The sequence below is a fragment of the Athene cunicularia genome (assembly GCF_003259725.1).
Source record: "Athene cunicularia isolate RWA chromosome 3 unlocalized genomic scaffold, athCun1 chr3_part1, whole genome shotgun sequence".
Classification (NCBI taxonomy): Eukaryota; Metazoa; Chordata; class Aves; order Strigiformes; family Strigidae; genus Athene; species Athene cunicularia.
This window is the reverse complement of record NW_020799097.1, coordinates 2,357,425-2,380,482: the sequence shown is the minus strand read 5'-3', so window position 1 is coordinate 2,380,482 and position 23,058 is coordinate 2,357,425. Positions and strand designations below refer to the sequence as shown.

General features: G+C 39.4%; 1 protein-coding gene across 1 annotated transcript in view; it reads left to right on the top strand.

Annotated features, from left to right (window-relative positions):
* Positions 1-10,315: 10,315 nt before the first annotated feature.
* The window catches only part of KIF13B (kinesin family member 13B), a 115,484-nt gene continuing 102,741 nt past the window's right edge, over positions 10,316-23,058 (top strand). Inside the window, exons 1-2 of the mRNA XM_026846379.1 lie at positions 10,316-10,422; positions 10,794-10,887. Of these exons, the coding sequence (XP_026702180.1) occupies positions 10,377-10,422; positions 10,794-10,887 (140 nt within the window). The 5' untranslated portion in view covers positions 10,316-10,376. The remainder of the gene's footprint in view (positions 10,423-10,793; positions 10,888-23,058) is intronic.

The following is a 23,058-nucleotide window of genomic DNA, read 5'->3' as shown; positions in this document are numbered from 1 at the left end:
TGGAAGGCAGTGGGAAAAGATGCCCCTAAGCTGTTGGTGAGCCTGAGGGCTGCCTCTCCTTGTTTGAATCCTGACAGTTCATGGTTTGCCTCCAGCCTGGCAGTGCTGGAGCCCTTGGAGCATGGACTGTGAGCTGTTGGATGTGCCCTGCGATCTCTGCAATCATTTGAGGCACTGAAGGCTGGGTGGGCCTGCGAGGGGGTGTCTGGGGGGGAGACGAACCGCCGCGGGGCCGCGTCTGTAGGGGGACCCGCGCGGGGGTATCTAGATTTATTATCATAAATAGGAAGTAATTATAAATAATGAATACAAATCAATATATTTAGTTATTAGAGCTCCATTACACACGCCTGTGTAGGTCCAGGCGGGTGTGGGGGCGAACCGAGCTGCTCTCCCGAAGCAGCCGCCTGCACTCCCCGCTCCTGACACCTTTCCCTAAACTCGCCCTCTTTTCTGGGGACTTTTTTAGCCTCCCCCTCCTCCCGGGGGTACACCCCTCTCCACACCTTTTGCACCTGCTTTACAGCCGGGCTGTGTCCTGTTCCCTTCTGGGAGAGCTTTTCCTTCTTCCTGTTTTCTGGGGGTTTGGGGGAAAATGCCCGTCTTTCAGTGTTTTTTGCTGTGCGAATTCAGCCCTGAGGTCTGTAAACCCTCTTCTTCACTCCCGGGTGATTCAGTGGGACCGGAGTTAACCCGATGACAGAAGCACTATAGGGACAAAAGAAAAACAAACAAGAAAACATGGAAGAGGAAGCGTGAATTGACACGAGAGAAGATTTTGTTGTTGCTGGGTTGGTGTTTTGGTTTTTTTCCTCAACGAAACTTGCCTAAGGGTTATGTTAATCAGACCGTGGCCTGGGCATCTGTTTAAATGTTTATTACTTGTCTTAATTAGAAAAACTTGCTCTAGATGATGAGAAGGGAAGTATGAAAAGGCAACTTCAGCCAAGGAATGGCAAGGTGAAGAAGGCAAAAATCCAAGAAACATGTAGGGTGCCTTTTTTCCCCACATTCTCACAGAAGTATGCCAATAATTTCTTTTGGGAAAGGGAATCAAGTGAAGTCAGTTTAATAACGAAGCAAAAAGAAGTGGTGGTGGGAGGGGGAAGCCCTTTATCTTCTACATGATCTGAAACAAAATTAACTCTTAAATTTCTTTCAATAAGTAAGGAAAAAAAAAAAGGTTAAAGTATTGAATACAGTATTTCCATACCTTTAAAAATAAAAACAGAGGAATGTCACAATGAATTCACAAGTCTTGAATCTCACATCCAAAACAGAGGAGACGAAGTTGATGCCTTTACAGTCTGGTGGGTCAGGGCATTTGAGGATGTTTTGACCAAAGTCTGTATTTTGTTAAATTTCAGGTAGCAGCTCTCAAAACTGAGGAGGGACCCGTCCCTGTGGATAATTGCTTGGAGGAGACTGAGTGACAGTGTGGAGGAGCTGGGAGGGAAAGAAGCTGAGAGATGGTGCCTTGTTTCAGCGATAGACACGGGCTTTCGTCTTGCTTGTGTCCCTTTTCTGTCATAGGTCATTTCCTTGGCTGTGACCCAGACATCTTCTGACTGCGTAGTGCTCTTTACCCCTGGGATTATACAATAATTCAGGTTGGAAGGGGCCTCTGGAGATCTCTAGTCTAACTCGCTGCTCAGAGCAGGTCACATTAGGTGAGGCTGCACAGGGCCTCATTCAGTCAAGTTTTGAATCTCCAAGGATGAATAATGCACCTCTTCCTCCTGGTGTATATTCTGCATATGCTCAGCCCTGAGTTTCTGCACATGTAGCAGCTGTCACGCTGTTTCCAGTTAGGGACTGAGTTCTGCAGAAAATATATGTGGAGAAGTGGTGGAAGTAAAAGGGGAAAAAATGATGGAAAATTATATCGATTTAGAGCAGTATATCTATTTGAAGCTGTTGCCTTGCTGGAGAATATCCTGACACTCAGAGTGGGGGAGTGTATCTTGTTATCAGAGCTGGTTTATTCTGTATAAACTTAAAAATATTATGGACTAGGGAGGATGACTGTCGCCTGGTTCTTAGGAGGCTCATCCAGGAGTGAGGGTCTTTTGAGTCCTTGCTGCTCATCAGAGAGAAGAGGGACCTGAACCCCACCCTCTTGGCACATAGGACTGTACCTCTTCTCTGTGAGAACCACTTTGCAGGTATTAAAGCATCCTCTTTGCGAGTGATACCTAAATCCATGCAAGTCTAGCCTAAAAGATCAATGTCTTTTTCTCCCAGAAACAAAATGTCCTGGAACTGTTTTATTTTGTTGTTTTTTTGTGGTGTTTTTTTGTTTGGTTTTTTTTCTGGATTATTTGTCACAGTCCAGATTTTGTGGTCAGTTCTGAACAATTGATACCTCCACACAGTATTTCTGATGCTCCTAGAACTTACAGAAAGTGATATGAAGCCTAGTATTTTTCTTACCTACTTAATGTTAAATTTAAGAATTTGTATAACTGATTTTCTGAAGAGTCATCCACTTGAAAGACTTCTGTGGCGTTTTTTGTTGGTTTTTTTTCTTAATAGGCTTTGAGGCAAGAGGCAGCTTTCTTGGAAGCTCTAATATGCACTTTGTTCTCACCAGTATCTGTATGAAGTTCTGGGGCTTTGGACCTGAAGCAAGTATTTGTTTTCTTCAGGATCACAAGTAATGTTCTCTCCTTCCCTCAGCACCGAAGGGCTTAAAATTGCAAACCTGTCAGAGGGTTACAACTGTTGAAATTTAAGCTTTGAAATATTCTCAGTGTTTACTTGTGGTGGTGGTGGTTGTCTTTAGCGTTTGAATTATGAATTTCTTAAGGCGAGGGTTTATTAGGTTAATAAAAGTGGTATGTTTAACTATTACTAATTTATACAGCTCATAAAAGTATAATAGGTTCCTTGCATGCTTGTTGAAGGGATTTCTGTATCGAATAGTTGGTTATTCATAGTACTTGCATTTTAAGGAGATAGTATTGAGGGTCCTGCTTTATTCTCAGGCAGAGTGGCAGTCTGTAAGTTTATAATACTCATTTTTAGCAGTGAGGGGAGGCATTCATAATAGCACGTGCGTTACTTTTCTTACGGAATCTAGGTTACTTTTTTTGAATCCTGCTTCAAATTCGACACCGATCCTACAAACTGTGTGTGGAAGCCATGCCTTTGTAAAACTTACTACGGTGTCAACATGCTTGCAGCATCACGTCTAAAGTTGTAGGCCCTGCTGGGTAGCAGTTGTGACTTCTGGTTCTGCATACTTTCTACTTTGGAAACTGGGATATCGATTAGCATGCTATTATGAATTAAATAATTCAGTACTGTTTGGTTAGATGAGACTCTTAGTCCTCTCTTCTTGTTTTTGTCATTCACAAAAATATTTCTTAGTGCACTGCTCTTTCAGATGGGTTTTTGATAAGAGCAGGTTCTTTTGATGTTGTATTTTAGACTTGCAGTGGATTTCCTTTTACGAATATTGTCAGTATTTGATTTAATTTAGCAGATATTCATTATATTTAAGGTAAATGCCATGCAAAGCTTGAGCCACACTATGAAGCAAAGCAAAAGACAGCTGGAGGCTTTTTAGTTAAGATTTGTCTTACTGAATATTTTGGTTCTGGGTAATATTGGTGTACAGGCATCTTTTACAGATATCCCATAAATATGTTTAAGCCCTTGTGTTCCCCTGTGCCTTTGAATCAATTCTCTGTAGTGTTAATTAAAATACAACATCTTTTATCAGTACTAAAAGAATATGATTTATGCTCAAGGGTATAGCTGAAGCCAGTCAAAACTACTGCTGCATCTCGTTTGGGTTCATACTTTTTTTTTTTGAACAAGAAAGGCAGGAAACTAACTGCAAAAAAAAATACGTGTTTAGTGCTTTGAATTATTTTATTGAGGAGCAATAGAAGTACTGGTGGTGGCATTACAGAGCTCGGGTGGGGAGTGGTGGTGTGGGTGGTTGTGTCAGGTTAGGTTTAAGCAGAATACCAGAGTACAGGCTGTGCTCCCAATGCTGCCAGCTTAAAACTGGTTGTAGGATTGTGGTACAAGACCCATATAGCTTCCAGTTTAAATATCTGGGTGGCCTGTAAATATACATTCAGGTATGTTAATGTGTATATTGATCCAGACTGGTCTCTGTGTTCAAACAGGGATCTCTTTGTGCTTTGATGATAAAAGATTCTGTCTCCAGTGCTTGTAAGGAAGGAACTTGCTTCTGTATCTGTGCAAGCCTCTGATCACGGTGTTAGGTGCTGATTTTATGTCCTCCTGCTCTTTGGAGGAGGTTGCATTTCCAGTCACTTGAAATGTGTTTCGTTCTGGGGGGAGGAGGAAGGGATTGCTCCTGTGGCTTTGTTTGGTGGTTTGGGGTTTTTTTTCCACTGGAGATTACAACAGAAAAAATTTATCTATGAATTAGAGTTTGTGTGAGCAGTTTTACAAGATTAATTATGGTATTAGAGTAAATGAAATGGCACCTGTTGTATACTGATAGCAATATGCAAAACACAAGACTTTCCTTCACCATTATCCTTGTCATAGATGAGTGCCTAGAGTTTTTTTAATTTCCTGGTGATTGTTGATACCACAGACACTATTTTATAGGTTATGAGCAGGATTAACCTAGACATACGGTGACAAATGGGTAAAGCATGTAGAGTTAGTGCTTCATCTTGCGTTCACGCAATCATATTCTTACGCCCCACAGCCAGTCTCCGGTGAGACTACCAGCCAGTCCAATGTGGATGCCACAAAGGCAAACAATTCTTGTGCTAATTACATCTTTAGAGCTAGCCTAAAGTGCAGTATGAGATTACCTTGCTGCTCTGGTTTCACGTTTGCTTGCTCCTCCTGAAGTCAACAGAAGATCAGATACAGGCTGTGAATAGTTCTGCCTTGGCTTTTGGGTGGCTGGGGGCAGAGCAAACGCTGTTGCATTTCATTCCTCTTAACTCCGAAGCCTGAAACAAAGCAGCAGCAGAGAGTTCTGTGTGGAACTTCCTCAGCGCTCTTTGCTGCATCAGAAAGTCACCAGGCTGATTTATTATTTACTCAGTCTCCTTGATCTGAGCAGTGCATGCAGCAGCAGAACTGACTGTGAGTAAGGTTAATGTCCAGACACACAGAGTGCCTTCACTAAAGCTATTTGGCAAGCTCTTTTCTCGCAGAAAACGAGACAGAAGAAGATAGAATATGTTTTTGTTTTACCATTTGGATAATGTAGTGTTAACATGTGAGGAGAGCTTGTTGGTGTTCAAAGTGCTCATGAGTTTGACTTGCCTTACGCCTCATCATCAAGATTAGAGAGTATTGTGTGCCCTTCCAGATGCACTCATACATATTTAATGATCTTAGATTGCTGCAAACTGAAAATTTAATGAATTATATTTGCGCAGTTCATATATATAGCAGAGAAGTTTGAAAGATGCCTGCGGAGACTTCATGTTGCTAGACTTAAGTCAAATTACTGTATTTTTGTCCAGAATGTATCAGTAGTTATGTCTTATAAAGAATGCCCTAAAAGTGCTATTACACTAATTATTTCTTTCCATTTAAGCTCTTAGCATTGTCATTTAAATATAAGGTATTTTCACACACTCTTGTATAGTCAGTTTTTCCCTTGTTTGTGTTGACTTTGACACAGCAAAGGGCAAAGAGAAAAGTCACTCTTAAGGCAACAAACGTTGGCAGGAAGGCTTGAGGACCTGTTGTGTTTTGAACTTGTTTTCAGATTTCTTTTTAAAACAAAACCAAAAAAAACCCCTAAAGAGTGTCTGTTGTTTTTTTTTTTTTTAGGTGGCATTCATTTAATCTGTGTGATAAATAAACTTTTACATCTTTTTAAGTTACTATTTAAACATTTCTCAGTGTTATTGCCATTTGCTTTTTAGACCAAGAAATGTACGAGAAACCAACTGTGATTTCTTAGTCAATGCAATTGAAGGCTCAGGCCACAACATTCCAGTTCTAACCTTCAAGGGAATGTTAATCTCCTGAAAATCTACTGGCAATTTAAACTACAAAATTTCTGTCGTCTCGGTCTTTACAGGAGATTATTTTGAGCTTTTGTATTCAGGGCCAATTTTGGCTTATGAGCTTAGTACATGCACTTTAAGCCTTTCACATTTTATTTTTTATACTTTGGTTAGCTTTTCTGAAACTACAAGAGCAGCCAGGTTGGTTCCCAGTGACATGATTGAGCCTAATTTCCTACCTCCAAGGGGACCTTGGGTGTCAGTGCAGGTGCAGCTGCCCTAAACGGGGTAGTGGGACCAGGAGGAATCTGGCACAAATTTTATTTGACCTGTGTTATAACATCAGGTTTACATCTTTGTTTCAGTGGAGTTTAGGATCAGATGGTAGTCAAAAGGGCTGAAAAACTGTCAACCATCAGAAACTAATTTCGGAAATTGAAATCTGATGGAAAAATTTACATCAAAATAAAGGCTCTTGATGAATTGGGAAATGTTTTCCCATAATTAATCTTGTATAGTGTGAAAACATAGAATATATAAAGAGGAAAATACAGAAGGTCAAGTAAGTTGTAACAGACTTTTCAGTTACCATGGCTGCTGTTCTAAAAGCTGTTACGATGCCATGGTCCCAACCACTAGTTTAATAAATTGCAGACAAATTTATTTACTGTATCATCTTCCATTTTAAGATTATTTGAAACTGCTCTGTAAAAGCTATCGGTTGGTTCTGAAATACCAACCTTAAAGATGGGATGACTTTTTTAGGGTAGTGGCTGAAAAAGCTCCAGTATCACTGCGTGGCAGTTCAGATCTTTTCGTTAAACCCCTGATGCTGCTGGGTTTGATTCCATGCCCTGCTAGAGTGAGTTGGGTACATCATTATCCAAGCAGTGTTGTCCTTCGTTGCAGCTAATCTATGGAGACAGTTCCCTAACTGAGCCATGATGGAGGTTTCCCAGGGTGGAAGATGTCTGACATTTTCCAAAATACTTCTCTCTCCTTCCTCCAGGATTCACACACACTCTTTGTCTCTGCTCTAAACCTGTTTAGTACATTTAAAAGTTGCACCTTTCCTAGTGTTTCCTAACACTGTTGTGGAAAATCTGCTGCATTGAGTTGATGATTACCAGAGGTGTGACTGCTATTACAGAGGGAATGTAAACTACCTGTTGTTGGGAATATACCAGTGCCTGCTGGATCCACCACTGCATGTGGTGGTGGTACGCTGCTCCTGATTTTGCTTGTCCTGCTCTCCCTTACTGATTTTTTTCCACCCTGTTTGAAACACCTGGATTTTTTAGGCTAGTGAAAAAGCTCAAGGTCTGTGTGGGTGGTGTGAATTTTTTTTACAACAAGAGTTGGTTTCAGCTAAGATCTACGTTGCTGCAATCCTAGTTTTTATTGTTTTACACAAGTGTGGTTTCAGCAAAGATATACATTGCTGGAATCCCAGTTTTTATTATCTTAGAAAATTTTTGTGAGGAGTTGAAAAATCAAGGGAAATAGGAAGGAGAACGGCCTCCTTCAAGCCCCACCTTCCAGTTTCACAAGTAAAGTAAGTCATCCGAGAGACTCTGAGTAGCTTGGACGCACATGACTTAATTATTCTTGCACTCAGCCCAGCTTTGCTTAACACTTCTACAGCTATGAAATGTAAATATGGAGAAGTGTCTAAGATGTGTTACCCTTTTATTATGGACGTCACAGCTCTCCTACTCCAAAGCTGTGAAAGAGGCTTTTATTCCCTGCAGTAAATGTTTCTTGAGATGTTGAGAGTTTGAGTTCTAATTTTTCAAAAAGCAATTAGCTGATTAGTTTCTTGATTTGATGAAGCAAATGAGTAGTTGACTGTGTTTGCTTGGTAATGACTGAAGGTAGAAGCAGGCTAGCATTAATAATAGGTAAGATTTTAAATTTTCTTGAGCTACAAGAACTGTGATGAATCTCCAAAGTTTGACAGTGAGCCACTTCTGTCACCTTTTAACTTCTTAATTTTGTGCTGCCTGAACAAAACCCAGCTGTATAATCGAAAGAAATAATAATACCAAGCCTTGACAAAATGAGTCCTCATTACAAGATGCACTAATCGGTGTTTTTGGATGTGCATGCTTATCTTATCTTGATGCATCCTGATTTTGCTTGTTGTTCAGGGACAGCAAGTACGCTGCTTACCTAGGAGACACTGAAACTAGTAAAAGTAAGGGTGGAGTCCATGTGTGATCATATCCAAAAGAGCAGGAAGATAATTTGTCTATAAGACTAACCTGCTTTAGTAATATTAAAAAGGTAATGAGGTGGAAATTATGATGATACGATTTTCAGTAGTGGCTAATGTAAGATTCATCTCTCAGCCTGGAAACGTTAAATCAGAAGGCAAGTCAAAGAACATGCTTTGCAATGGAACCAGAATTTGTAGAAAGTGTATGATGTACTATTAAAGCAGAACTTCAACTATTTCTTCAGCTAAAAGGAGAGTTGCCATGTGAGGTTTTTTTGTCAAGCTAACTGGGGTAGGTAGCCTTAAGGCTGTCTGAATACATAACCCATCTTAGAGGCTGAATATAACCATTTCCTAGGGGGTTATTTCATGGAATGCCATGAGCTGATGTGGAAGTTCATCTCTGCTGGGAGAGGGTCTCACTTTTCTGCCTCCTCTCTTCCCCTCTCTGGTCTACCCACTTGTTTGCATGGCCTTTGATGTTCTTCAGAGCTTTCACTGAGCTGATGTAACTCTTTGTAGTGTCTGAATACATCCATTTTTCATGGTGGGTAGTTTTCTTCTGTTGAAGTGACTTGAAGTGACTTCCAGAGGAGTCTGCTGAGCACAGTAGTGACGGAAGGTGAGCAACAGGCACAGGACTGAGACCTCCCTGTTTGGCAGTAGCTGTTAGGTTGGTTCACCGCGTCTTCCGAAACCGTGCAGTCCCCTGTCTGCAGGGTGCCTAGGTGAGGGATTTTAATGTTACCCGTGTGATGACGATCATCAGACGAGGCGTGTTGTGCATGACAAATTGGCTTTGATTCTTTCTTCTTTTCCTGTCAGGACATGTGCCTTTAAGGAACTCTTGTATCCTGTCTGTGTGCTTTCTTAAAGGAATTTCACAAAGAGGTTTAATGAATACTAGCAAGACCTTGAGTTCACTGGGCAATCATGGATGTAAAACCTGCCATCAGCATTCTCTCTCAAGAGATGAATTAAAAAATATGATAAAGACCATACTGCTTGTATACAGAGTGCACATACATGCTTTGCATAAGGGAGGTAGCATGTAAAAACCTTCTTCAGTAGTTGAGGAAAAACAGGTCACTGCAATACAGAACATTCATTAACCAGCCAGACCAAGATAAAGTAGCTTGTCGGATATGGGATGAATGAAGAATATAATTTCACCTAAGCAAGCATGTATTGCATATTAATGATAGGTAAATCACCTTTCAGGGTGTGGAGAGAAATTAAAATAAACACTGGCTTCTGAAACTTGTCTGTCTCTTCCTTCTACAAAAGCACAGTTTAATAACAGAGGAGTAGTTTTGTGCAGAAGGATTTCAGTTTCATGGGACTGCCTGCTATGACCAGTAATCTTCAGTTTTGGTTTTGTTGTGTTTCAATTAGCAAAAACCTATAATATTTCTTTCAAAAACTGTCACTGAAAGAAACTTTCTCTGTGTTATTTAACAGTAGAAAGAAGTCTCTGCAGGCTGCTGTGCAATAATTAAATCTGTGGTCTTTGCCTGAGAGATTTTCAGTCTGAGTTTATAAGGTGCTGTAAGGTGAAAGAGCAAGCACAGGTGACAAAGAAGGAAAGAGCAGAGATGGAGGATGAGGATTGGGATGAACGTGGTTAGACAGTGGCATATTTTGGTGATTCAGCTGAGGTGTTGAACCCTGTATGGAGATTGTACACCGTAGCCCCTCGTCATTGCAGCGCGTGGGAGCTGCAGAGTCCTGCTGGGTGTGCCTGGTGTGTCCTCTTCAGAGGTGTTGGCACTTGGGCACGCTTTCCAGGTTCAGCGTTGGAGCGTTAAGAACACAGGACTGGGCTTGTTTATGTCCAGGCCCCTGAGTCTGCAGGCAGTGACTTTGATTGCAAGTGGCTGTGTGCCTTTTTTTTTTTTTTTAAATATCTAACTCCATTTGTCATTGGGTGGATACCTTGGACGGTTGTCAGTGTTATCTGAAGCTTTTATTTTGTTTTCCCCGCCTCTACGGCTGAGAATTCTCATACATTCCAAATATTACTCATAGTACATATCCCATGGTGTAGCGTCATTTGGAAGAGCTGGGCTTTCCAGCTGACTGGGAGCCTGTGGGGAGGGTTAAGCCCTTTTCTACACACTCACACCTAAATTATTTTTGATGGGACTTGAATTTCTCCAAGCAGGTGCCCCAGGACTGACAGCTGGCATGGCATGCTGCAGTGTCACAACAGTGGCCGGGGAAAATGTGCTGCAGATGGTAGGGGCAGCTTTGCCTTCAAGCGTGTGGAGGCATTGAGAGAGCAATAAGAAGAGCTGTCAAAGTGGTACCATGCCTAATGGTTCTTTCCCCAGAAGAAATTTCATACTGCCTTATATATGCTGATTGTCCTTCAGTAAAACCTAAGCGCTCTTTCTTGTTTTGAAAAGAGTGCATGCTTTAAAGCTGGACAGGATCCATCCCATCAGAATATCTCTAGAAGTGGAATTTGGCAATAGTCCTGTTTCTATTCTCTAGCTGATGGGTGGCTGTCAGACTACATGAATAAATTTGGTGTCTGGAGGAAGTAATGGTGTATATAATCCTAGTGCTTTAGGAGCAGCACTTGACACTTTCTCATTTCTTTATAGAGCTTGATCTGCATACAAAATGTGTGGTGGATGTGGATGCAAACAAGGTTATTCTTCATCCTGTAAACATCAACCTTTCAAAAGGAGATGCCAGGTAAGATTTTTGAATTAGGAAGGTCAGGTTCCTTAAATTAAATGACAGTATGTAGGCCTTGATAGAGGGCTTTCAGTTTAAAAACTAATATATATTCTTTCTGCAATGTAATTGCCATCATCTATACAATAAGGCTGATTTTACCATGCTGGGAAGATGCTTTGTAAACTTAGTGCTTACTGCATTTGCTTTCTGCTCTAAACAATGTGTTAGCAATTAGTGGGTCTGTGAACTGTTTCCTTGCTTCTCATACGCTGTTATGGAACAGGAGAAATTTAAATCCGCAAAATAATTTGAGCTGGACAGTTTGTCATTTCGAAACTAAGTTAATTTTCACAATTATTTTCTCATAACGGTCTCATATTCGTTGTGTAAGAAGGGGAATGGGAACGTGCTGCAGAGGTGTAGCTCTAGGAGTGTCTTGACAGTGGGTCATTACATGGATCAAAAATACTTGGAATGGTGGCTAAGGGTAGGAACCAATTTATGTCAGAACCGCTGTCAATTTGTTTAACTGCTGTGAAACTGAAAAGTCCTGTAATAATTGATAAGGTTAAGATTGTGACTACCTAATTTATTGATTGTTTGCAAGGGGAGGAAATGAAAAAATCTGTTCATGAACAAAATAGCAGGTGTGCGGGAAAAGACAAAACCTGTTACTGGACATCTACAGTCAATCATGATCTGTGTTCTGGAAAAAAAGAGGAAGTGGTCTTAAGGGTGAAAGAAATTAGAAAAATTCAGTTAAATACATAGAAGAGCTTTGTTTAAAGGCAACATCACAGCTTTTTCATGTAAAGCTGAACTGTATGTTAGTGGTCAGTAGATGTATTCTTTACCTGATGTCTGATAATTTAACCTTCTCAAACCCAAGTGGAAGTAAATAGAAAAGCGAAGAGGTCATTGGGTGCAATGTGTACTTCGTTGTCATCAGCTGGAAGACTTATTACAGACAGTGGGACTGGAGCTTTAACAAGTGACTTAAAATCAAACAGGCTGTGTGTGGTGGGGTGTTTTTGTTTGTACCAATATCTGCCTTCTCCAGAAACATGTGTATTGTTTAGCTGCCAAATACCTATGTTGATTTGAGCCTTTAAAGCCGCTAAAAATGGCAGGAAATTTAGATTCTCAGAAGCCTAGTCAGCCAGAGCTGTATTAAGAATAGTATTCATAGTTGCTCTAAAACATGGCAACCAATTAAATATGGCATAGTTTATACTCCCTAATATATGTTTAAAAAATGTTCATGCTGCAGCCATGAGAGAATACATCATGCAAATCATGCCCCCTGGCAAGGGAGGAATCGGTTGGCAATTGCCTTGACATCCCAGACGAGATGGTGAGCCTAGTGTGAGAAACCAGCATGCCAGACTGAAGAATACTTCATTTGCATTTTCACAAATACCCATTGCTAATCTAAGCAGGAAGCACAGTAAATTTATATGGGGTGATTTAATAGAAGAGGGAAAAGTGGAGGCCCGTTAACTGCACTGAAGGTTTGCCTGCAAACAGTGAGGCCACATACCTCAAAAATGAAGTTGGAGTAGTGAGGATTTGGAACAGGTTCCCATCTAGCATGTAATACCCTTGAGAGAGCCTTGCACTAAATTGTCTTGGCTTCTGCAACTCCATCAGAGGAATGTTAAATATCAGCTTAAGGAAAAGGTTAGTTTTAGCGACGGTTCTTCTAAGTTTGGGGGTTAATTTATGCTCAAGTTCTGCTTCTGTTTCCAAATCCACCGTCAACGACTTTTCTTTGTGCTATAAAATCATTCATTTTGATTTCAGATGTGTCTAAAGCGAGCTGGAGGATTTTTGGCAAACCTGGAGTGCTTTTAATTAATCAGAGAAAAGTAAATAATATTGTAAATACACTCTCTAAATGCTTGCAAAGCAGGATAAGTTTGAAAATCTTAAAAGCTTTGCTGCATTTCTCATTAAGATGCCAGGGTCAGTTTAAGAACTGGGACAAGAATTTTAGAAACAGCAATCTGTGCTGTCACATCCCCACTTGTCATGACTCAGCCATGCTCAGGCAGGGAGTGACATTTGGAAAAACAAGCGATGACTTTTGGAAATATGCATGCTTTCCCACTTCCATCCTCTCTGGTAGAAGCCAAGTCTGGGAGATGGGTACGTGTAAATAAAGAGTTTAATGGGTGAATTGGCCAGTGTCACAGTTATGCGTATTTGTCCCATTTGCCCAAGGTGGTCTGCGCAGGCCAGAGATGTGCACAGTGTGTATGTTCATCTGCAAAAACCCTCTGCCAGTCAGATCAGCTAAAATGGCAAATACCTGCCTTACTGTTTTCAGCTGTCTCCGTGTTAAAGAGGAGAAGCAGGCTTTGGAGTTCCTAAGTGATACACCCACCTCTCCTTCTGATTTCCCATGACACCTGGGATTGAAAGTGAACAGAAAAAGTCAGAAATTTCCACTCTCTTGATGTATTTCATATTTTGACAGATACCCAACTTGGGACCTGACTTTTGGAGATACAGAATTGTGTTGATGTAATTACCACTGAAACATTTTCAAGTCTTCAGAAAAAGAGTGTCTCTAGCTGTTTGAAATTTTGCATTAAAAATCAAGGAATGTTTTGAAAATCCAGCTGCTAACTGATTGACCTAACTTTCTCCTGCACCTACAAACTGATTATTCACTCTTTTTTTTCTAGAGAGTTGAGGAATATGAATGCATGTAAACTTGCTTTCAAAAAAAGACTTCTCATATGACTTCAGAAATCTAGCATCTTCCTGTTAGTTACTCCTTAACCGAGAAATCACCCTTCCTGAGATAGAGAAATTCAGCGGTTATTTTCTTGAGCAATCCTTAACAGTGCTGTGCAGGTTTCAGCAATCTGATCGTGTACAAAAGATCAATTTTAAAATCTTATCGGATGACCTCCAGACTGGGTAAGATTTTAGGGGTGGGGGGATTAGGTTGAGTGATGATTTCTCGTATTAAAATGAAAATTGCCCTGTGTGGAAGTGGTCAACCCTTTCTTTAGTTGCTTTCACAAAATTACTTGCTGTAGAGCCTTGAGTTTTGCACAAATTTCCTAAAATGACATCTTGAAATTAAAATCTCCCCTCTCAAGGATGTGTGAACCTCCAGGGCTTAGCTGTAAATGAACAGTATCATTAGCATGACTTGTCGACTTTTTTTGTTTGTCTTTTTTGTAGTTGCCTGTTCTCTGTTGCAAAGGTCAAGGCTGAAGTTTCTTTATCGACATGGGATTTACTGTGTGCTGCGAAGATTACTCATGGCTTTATTACATGGTGACTAGGGCTTGAAAGAGGGTGTGAACTCATTTTGATTGAAGTGAATAGGTAAATCCTAGGCAACAATTGGAATGTTTATCTGGAAGTTTTCAAAAAAAACTTCCAGATAGACTCTAATTATTCTAGGTTCCTTTATAGCCTTTTTTTTTTTACTACCAATTTGCTTGTGCTGTCACTCTGTATTTCCCAAACAAGACCTATTAAAAAGACATAAAAATTTATTATTTTTGTCAGGTCAGACAAAGGAGTTTTATTATATACCACAGACATAACTGTAATTGATGTGTAACTGATACAAGCTGAGAAATCAGTTGTGTGTTATTAGTTTGGCACAGGCCTATGAATGAGCCATGATATTTGTCAAACGAAGCATTTATTAAATCTGCCCAGCAAACCAAACCACCTTTGAGCCTTTTTTTTTTTTTTTATTAAGAGAATATACTTAAAAAATGAAAGGAGTGCTGACTTCTGTCTACTTCTGTTGCAATTTGTGGTTCATAGTTGCTTTCCCTCTGGTTTTGCAGAACAGAGATTCCAAAGACTGGCACAGGGTAAAATTTATTCCAAGGCCTGAGTGCAGCTAACTGAAGCTGACAAGTGTGTTAAACCAGGCTGGGTTTTTCCTTTTCAGTTACTGTAATATCTTTATAATTAGTGCTTTTTAATAAATATTTCAGTAATTGAGTATCTTTATAAATATTTTCCAAAAGTGGCTGCTTTTAAGGCATCTATCCCTGGGTTTAAAGCAGTTTACATTTGTATATCCACACAATGTTTTTGCTCATGAAGTCATGATACTTAAACTCAATTTGATTGTTTTCTAAGGACTTCTGTAAACTGAGAAGGGGAGTATGTTATCTTAGACTCGAGAATTTTTGTACCCTTGCAACATCTGAGCTTGATTTCTGCTTTGATGAGGAACTGGATGAAGCCCAAGTATATTTTACTTATAAAGAAATACTTTTATAAGATTCTTTTACCATTCCAATTCCCATTTTCTTTCTGAGGCAAATGACATCCCTGAAAAAGGTTGTGGGGAGAAATAATTTTGGACTACTTTCCTTGTAATTAAGAAAGGGTTACCTTTCAGAGCTGTAGGTAAATGATGCTTACCTTGTCATGGCTACCAATCCCAAAGAGAAATTTCTTCCATAATGAATTTAAAGATTGTTGAGAGAATAAAACCAATACTGACAGAATTTAGTGCAAAAGAACAATAAAAAAAATCCTACTTATGCAGTATGTAGGTAATGAATTGTTGATTTCAGGTGAATGACGGACTTTAGGCAGCAGTTGGGTTGAAATAAAGTCTGGTGTGTTAAAAATTTCCATAGTTCATCTTTGGAGTGAAGGGATTTTTTATTCTTACAAAGCTGAAGAACCTTTTAATCCTTTTGAAGAAGAAACAAAGATTAGGACCCAGACAGACAGAATGCTGTCAAAGATTTTAGATATTGAATAAAATGGCACTGGAAAACAATTATTGGAGTCTCGAGGACTAAGCAGTGATAGTTCAGTCACTTTGAAGGGTTAAGTGTGAAGTGGATGAATGGTAACAAACACATGCAATTTTGAAGTTTAAAAAAAATAGGATTGGAAGAGCTTACTAATTGCAAAACACTACTGCTGTGGTTCTGGGAATTAAAATTCATCTACTGAGCCAAGCTTTGTCTTCTACTTTAACATGAAAGTTTACAGAATGCCTTGATACTATGCTAAATAAGAGGTGAAGCACCCAGAGCTTTTGCCAAGCTCAGAAAGCATATTTAGAACTAAATATGATCTTATCAGATTCTGTTTTCACCTCTTCTTTGCTCAGTTACTAACAACTGGAACATGGGGTTTGTGTAAGCCCACGGAAGCTTCCTCTGCCTGCTGTCAGCCAGAAAATCTTGTGATGGTGTTGCCCAATGCAAAGGCAGTACTGGTGAGCACGCTGAGAGGCAGGATAAGCTCAGCTTGGCACAGCTTTAGCAGTTATACAGTATTTGGTCTGCACAGAGCACAGGTGAAGCTGCCTTTCATCTGACTGCGATGTACGTGTGACTGTAGTGTGACGCGAGAACTTTCCTTAAAGCTGGCTAAAAGCTGAAAATAAGTCATGACTTACCAGCTCTTGCTGTGTGGAGTATTACAGATCTCGTGCTCTCTTGATAAAAATGGAAAACGCTAATCATAAGTGTAGCTGACGTGGGAAATGCCTAAATAGTGAGGTGGTAAAACTTGCACATAAATTAATTTTTTTTTGGTAAAAATTAGAAATAGGGAGTTTTGTAAAAATTATAAATAGGGAGCGTGTTGGGGAAAATGTACATTAACCAGTGAAGAACTTGCATTAATCCATTATAAATAATCTCTTTGTGACGTGAAGAAGCATATATATTACTTGTACAGTTCACTAAGATTTGTGATGTATGTGGAATGGTAGGCAAAAATCCCAGTTAAAGGAAGGTTTAGTAAAAGTTGAAAATATGATCCTGTGTATCTAGGTTATATAATCTTAAAATTTTTGCGCAGTTAGTCGATTCTCCCTGTATCTTCCAGAACGACATGCAGACAGTCAAGATGCCTAGAGAGGAAATGCTGACATGATTGTACAGATGTTCTTGTATGTGTGTATAAATATGAACTGGAAGAACTGACCGGTAGGAGTAACCAGGAAGACTTTGACTTTTAACAATAATATATGATAGCAGGAGTACATAGGGGAGCACGCTTTACTTCTTCCTACCTTAGGAAAGAATGTGGATAATCAGAAAATGATGAAAATATATGAAAGGAGTCCTATACATGAAATTAATTTTCAGAACTCCCTGCCTCAAGAAAACAGTGAGAGGCAACTACTGATGTATACACATGGAAAAATGCAATTTTCTTGAAAATACACCAGGATCCTGCCTGATATTAGGTAAGAACCACTCGAAGGGCTGCCTCATCTTAGCAGTGTTTTATGTATGTGTCCCCAGTTGTTCACACATTTTACTTAGAAGTATCAGCTGTTGGACGCAGACAGAAATTGAATATTGAGCTTGGTGGACCATTTGCATCATGTGGTACAGTTGCTGTTTGACAGCAAAGCAATTTAAAGGAAGAAATATGACTGTCTTTGGAGATGGGTGAAAACTGATTGCAATTGCATGTGCCTTTGCTTCTCTCTCTTTCCTGGCGTGGTATTAATTCCTGCGATGTTAAACTGCTTGGGACAGGAACAATTCAGATTGGGATGTGAGTGCAGAAATAACACTAAACTGCATAGTTGGCTGTTGCCTCCTTACACTAAAGAGGAATGGCTTGCTATGTGGGTAACAGTTCATACTAACTGAGAATGAAATTTCTGGGTTAGATGTTAGTTGGGCTTTGTCTTACAGGGAACAGAGGGAACAGCTTTATGCAATGTTTCATAACGCAGAAATGTTCCAGGAAGCTGTGGGGGGAGGGAAAGAGGGTGTTTGTATTCCTGAGATTGATAGCTGACATCCAGAAGAAAGGGAAGCATGCCTGCCTCAACATCCACACTGGTGTTTTGTGGGCACAAAACAGCTGACAGGAAATTGATGTTTGCAGAAACAGTGCTATGAGTTTTTCCTGTATTGCTGTCTTTGCCTGTGCAGCTCTGTTGCACCTCTGCATACAACTCCCACTTCAAGCCTGACCTTGTTCTGTAAAATGATGATTGTTTCTGATGAGCTCCCTCAAGAATGTATTGCTGCTTTTTATTGATGACGTTACTGAACAGCCTAAATAAATTAGAAGAGGGGGGAAAAAATAAGCCTCACCTAAACCAGTCATTTAAATGACTGAATGAAATTATGGTAACACCATTGCTTTTCCAGTCTATTATCAGAGTTTATTTTGTAGGCAGTCATATTAAACCTACATTATGGAGCACACTCCATACCTAGAAATCATTTTCTTTCTTAGAAGTTTGAAGGTGACCTGTTTGTCCTGGAAAGATGTTAAATCAGAGAAGAACCAGGAGAGACAGAGGATGGAGACCATGTTTTGAGGACAGCAGCGCCAGCGCACAAAGCTCTGTTACTGTGCACCTCCCCAGTCTTTGGTCGCATGAGCGGGGCATTGTATTGCACAAGGGGGTGAATTCATGCCATATAAAATTTATCTTATCTAAAACTGAAAAGTAGGAGTTTTGCCAGGAGGGAAGGGGGTTGTTGCATTTCCAGTTGTGCGGAAGTATATTTGCTACAACTCATGTGCTTTCACTTGAGTAAAAATGAAAATGCAAGATGGAAACCCTCCACAAATTCTTGTCATGGACAAAAAAAACTTAATAAAATGTTGAACTGTGCCTGTGTGGGTGAACATGCTTTAAAAAGACCCATATCCTATTTTGCGTTGCTTAAGAAAATAAAATGGTGAGACTGCGTTAACAATTTTTTTCATAGACAATTCCCTTTCCACCAGTTTATTTCTACCTTTTTTATGGCTAACATAGCCATAGCAAATTAGGATTACTTGTTATTTATAAACTCTGTGCCCATTTTGTAAGTGAAAACTACTTTAAACATTAGCCATATCCTCTTGAAATGAGAATTGGGCAGCTACGCCGCTATTAGGAATCATCCTTGGCCACCTTATATTCCTTAGCTGAACGTGGAAGAAGCCTTTTTTGATCCTGTTCCTGATCTGACCACGTCAGCAACAACCTCCTGTATTTGAGGGAAAGAGTAAAGATAATCGATGAAGAAATGGACGGGACTTTGGGCAACCTGGTCTAGTGGAAGGTGTCCCTGCCAGTGGCAGGGGGGTGGAACTAGATGATCTTTAAGGTCCATTCCAACCCAACCCATTCTGTGATTCTATGAAATAATTTGGTTTGCATGTCACGTGATCTGAAGTATAACCTTCAACTTGTGTTTTATGGATTCCTAACCTCTGGTACTTTTTTCTTCTTAAAACCTAATACATTTGTAAAGTACCTGCAACCTTAATTCTTCACTAATTTGAAGGCTTTTAATAGACTGTAATCCAGCAGCAAGTTCTGGGGTGCCCTTAACACTGTTGATCTGCTTGCAGACAGCCTTTGGAGGTTGGTGGTGATAGCTGCTAAACAGCCTGTCCTTCATGCAGACTTCTCTGGAGTTCTCTAAAGGCATCTGATTGTGGTTTATCTAAGGAGTGGACTTTTGCTGCAAATAGAAAGTAATTTGTAGTCCCTTCCCATTGCAAAGTGGTTATCAGCAGTAAAGGCCAGTTCCCAACCACAAAACAAAAAAATACCACCCCACCCCCTTTTGTGGCATATTGAAGCTATAAGAATGAATTTGTTAAATATTTAAGTGAAATCTAGCTTTTATTTAAATCTCTACAGCAATTTTGAGACACCTTTCAAGAGTTTTGTTTTTAAAGCTGGCCTATATCTGAAGCTCAGAGTATCAGGCCATTTCAGCTTCAAGGAGACTGTGATGTGTTAATTGGGGTTTTTTTTGACTTGTTAAATCCACAAGTTAAAACAGACAAATCCATTTGCTTTAAGAAGAGTCAGTGGGACTTTGGCTCAATGTCAGTCTTTTTCTGGACTTCAGTTTCAAAGCAATTAGGATTTGACCTGGTGTTTTCCAGTTTAGTCCAGTGGCTTTTGTGACTTTTCTGCATTGTAGGTTTATTTCTTATGAAAATAATTTAAAAGGGCCTAATGTTTGATTGTAATGATTTTTTTTTTAAATGTCGAAATCAAGTCAAAACTCTGTTTGAATATATGAAAATAAGGAAATGACACTAACAAATTACCCTGTGCTATTCTGACAGCAGGAACCAAACAAAACACTGGATAGGTGATGAAAGCCGAGCTGTAAGTTTGAAATATTTGTTTCCTATGTTGATCTAATATGTTAACAGAAGACTTAAAGGCTTTAAAGTATTATTTCCTGTTAACAAATCAAATAAAAAAAGGTAGGGGAGTGACCTAGTGGCTATAAGCTGTGGGAGAAGTGAGCAAGGACAGGAGAGCAAGCTTGATCTTAAGACTTGCCTTCAGAAATCTGAGTAAATGTTGTAGCTATGACCACTTATGTGAAATTATTCTATTTTAAGTTTCAACTCTTAAATAATAATGTTTCCTCAGGTAAGACTATAAAAGGGATTTAGTGGTCAGAATGATGTTGAATAATACACCTGCAGGCTAAAGGGTTATTTTAGTGACTGGAGATGCTGGATTCTGTGGAAGGTGGTAGGTACAGTTCAGGACAGCTTTTAAAAACCTCAGCATTGGAAAGGATTTGGAGTGTCAGTGAAAATATAACACCTTCAGTGAGATTTTATGCTGTCAAGTAAGTTGGTTTCAAGTTTAAGAACAGGGAAAAAAAAAAAAAAAATAAAAAAAAAAAAATATATATATATATATATATAAAAAAAATGAGTCTGTTAAACTCCTTAACTGCCTTAAACTGTTTTTATGCATGCCAATTTCATTTTGAGGAAATTTGAGATTAAACTCCAAAATCTTGATCTGAGATTAATGTGAGAGCAGAAAAAGAGGCAAGAGAGGATATTTTTTTGGCATCCAACACGATTGATTAGTAATAGCCAGATTAACTTTGTGCTGAACAGCTCTAATGCTCTTTGCTGCGGTCATTCGTGTAGATGTATCCCTCGAGCTAATTTGAATGTTCAGAGTTGAGTATCTGTGGCAGGACATGGTTTGATGCTCTCCTGAGAAGAATGCCTCATGGTATTATCAGTGGTTGTAACACGTGTACTTTTATGGTCAACTAGAATACATGGGTAGATAATATCACATAGAGTCTTCTGAATTCCTTAGGTTTTGGAAAATATAAAAACTATCAGGGTTTGTTTTCTAAATTATTTATGGGTTTATGTCAAGTGAAGAAAAAGAGAAACCTCTTAGGGTCTTATTTATATTCATTGTCCTGAGGAACTTTGAACAAGCTTTTGCATGCATTTGTGTGCATCAGTGTGAGGTAACTTGTCCTTTTTTTTTTGTTGTGGTGGTAATTTTAGAATTAGTTCAAAAGGTGACACTGTTACACTTGATGCTCCCTTACATTTAAGGGAGCTAGCCTGATTCTGCCACTATTTTACTGCTTGGAAATAGCACTACTGAATGCAGAGGAAATTGTTTCTGTGAATCTTTGTTTTCAAGCTCTTACAGTAAGAAGGGAAAACCACAATTACTGTAGCACCTCAAGATTTGCTTTAATATTTGATATTCTTTAAAATATTTTAATTTCAGCAGATGGCAAAGATATAAAAGGACTGGGGTTTTTTTCTCCTCCTCCTATGAGGAGAAATCAACAATCAACATCTTGTAGGTATTTTTGTTTTTTGTTTTCCATGAGCTAGGTCTGCAGGAATGCAGCATCTGCTGCTCTTGCATGGGCAGCACCCATCCCTCTGGGTTGGAATGTCTGTCCTTCCTGGAAAGAAGCTATGGAGGTATGGCTGTTTATGGCACACTAAATTTGTTGTTCTTTTAGAGGTAACCAAATAACCAAACTATTCTCCCCTGGTTCTCACTGACATTAAAATAACTTGTGTTTTTATCCATTCTTTTGGTATGGAGCAGGACAAAGTCTGATCATACAGACTCTGGCTTCTTGTACACTGCTGTGGTAAGAGTGCTGCATTCAGGGCTTTGCAGGTATGTGAAATAAAATAACAGCATTTTAATTAGTACTTTAAAGTTCATGGCAGCTTTGATAAACATATACCATCTCACAAAAATGCAAAGCCTAATAGTCCACTCACCATCTCACAAAAATGCAAAGCCTAATTGTCTGATCAGTACTCCTTTGAGGAGAGAAGCAATTAGGTTATGTTGTGATTTTTAAATTTCTTTGCTAAAGGAAGAGGGCTGGACTTTAAAGATATCTGGGGAGAGGAAGGGTGGACATGTGGTAAGAGCAGTGGCTGCGTTAGGGTATTTAGATTTTGCCTCAGCTCTGCCATACACTTCTTATCTAACTGTAGGACAGTCACTTCAGATTCTTTTCTTCAATCTCTAGCTCCTAAAATAAATCTAGCATTTTTTCCTTTTTTTTTTTTTATCTAGTGCAAGAAGGCTTTTTTATTGTTTGAGGAGGGTGGGTTTTATCTGGTTTTGTTGCTGTTGTTTTGGGGCTTTTTGTGTTTGGGTTTTTTTGGTTTGGTTTTTGCTTTGTTTGTTTGTTTGTTTGGTTTGTGTGTTTTTTTTAAGCAGGAAGCTTCCTTTGCTGGTGTATAATTATTTAGGTCACATAGCTCAGTGGGACCAGAACTCAGGGCCTCTATATTGTGGTAGTGACATAAAGAAACTGTAAATCTTAATGTGTATTGTCTGAGGTTAGGCTGGTCCAGTTTCATTTTTAGCCTTTTGGAAGAAACAATACCATTTTCTTTCTTTCTCCTCAGGGTTTGTAGACTTCTGCCAGCATTTTATTCTGTTCTTCAGCAGTTGTAGCTTTACTGTGCTGATCAGATAAATGAAATGAAGAAACAGGATAGCCACCCAGCTTTTATCTGAATAGCCCTTCAGTGTTGAGCACTTCCAGCTTTCTGGAATTTTTTTAACCATTATTTGCATATGTTTATGACTTGAATTTTATTATGCTTGGTAACATATGTAATTACTTACAAAAAATTTTACCTAATATGGATAACTGATCAAAAGTGACATTATCAATTGTTTTGTTCTTCTGTCCAGTCTTTTCCTGGTATGAAGGCTCTTCTCTCTACTCTTCTGAGCTCTTTGACTGACATCTGTCACCAGCCAGCCTTCATTTCATAGCCACTATAGTTCTGGTTTCTTCCTGAAAATGCAGCTAGAGGTAATGACTTTGCAGAGTTTGTAGCTGTGGTACCACAGGCAGGGAGAATGACAGTGTGCTGAGCGGAACAATAAACACTTCAGAAGTGTAAAGAAAAGAAAAAGAG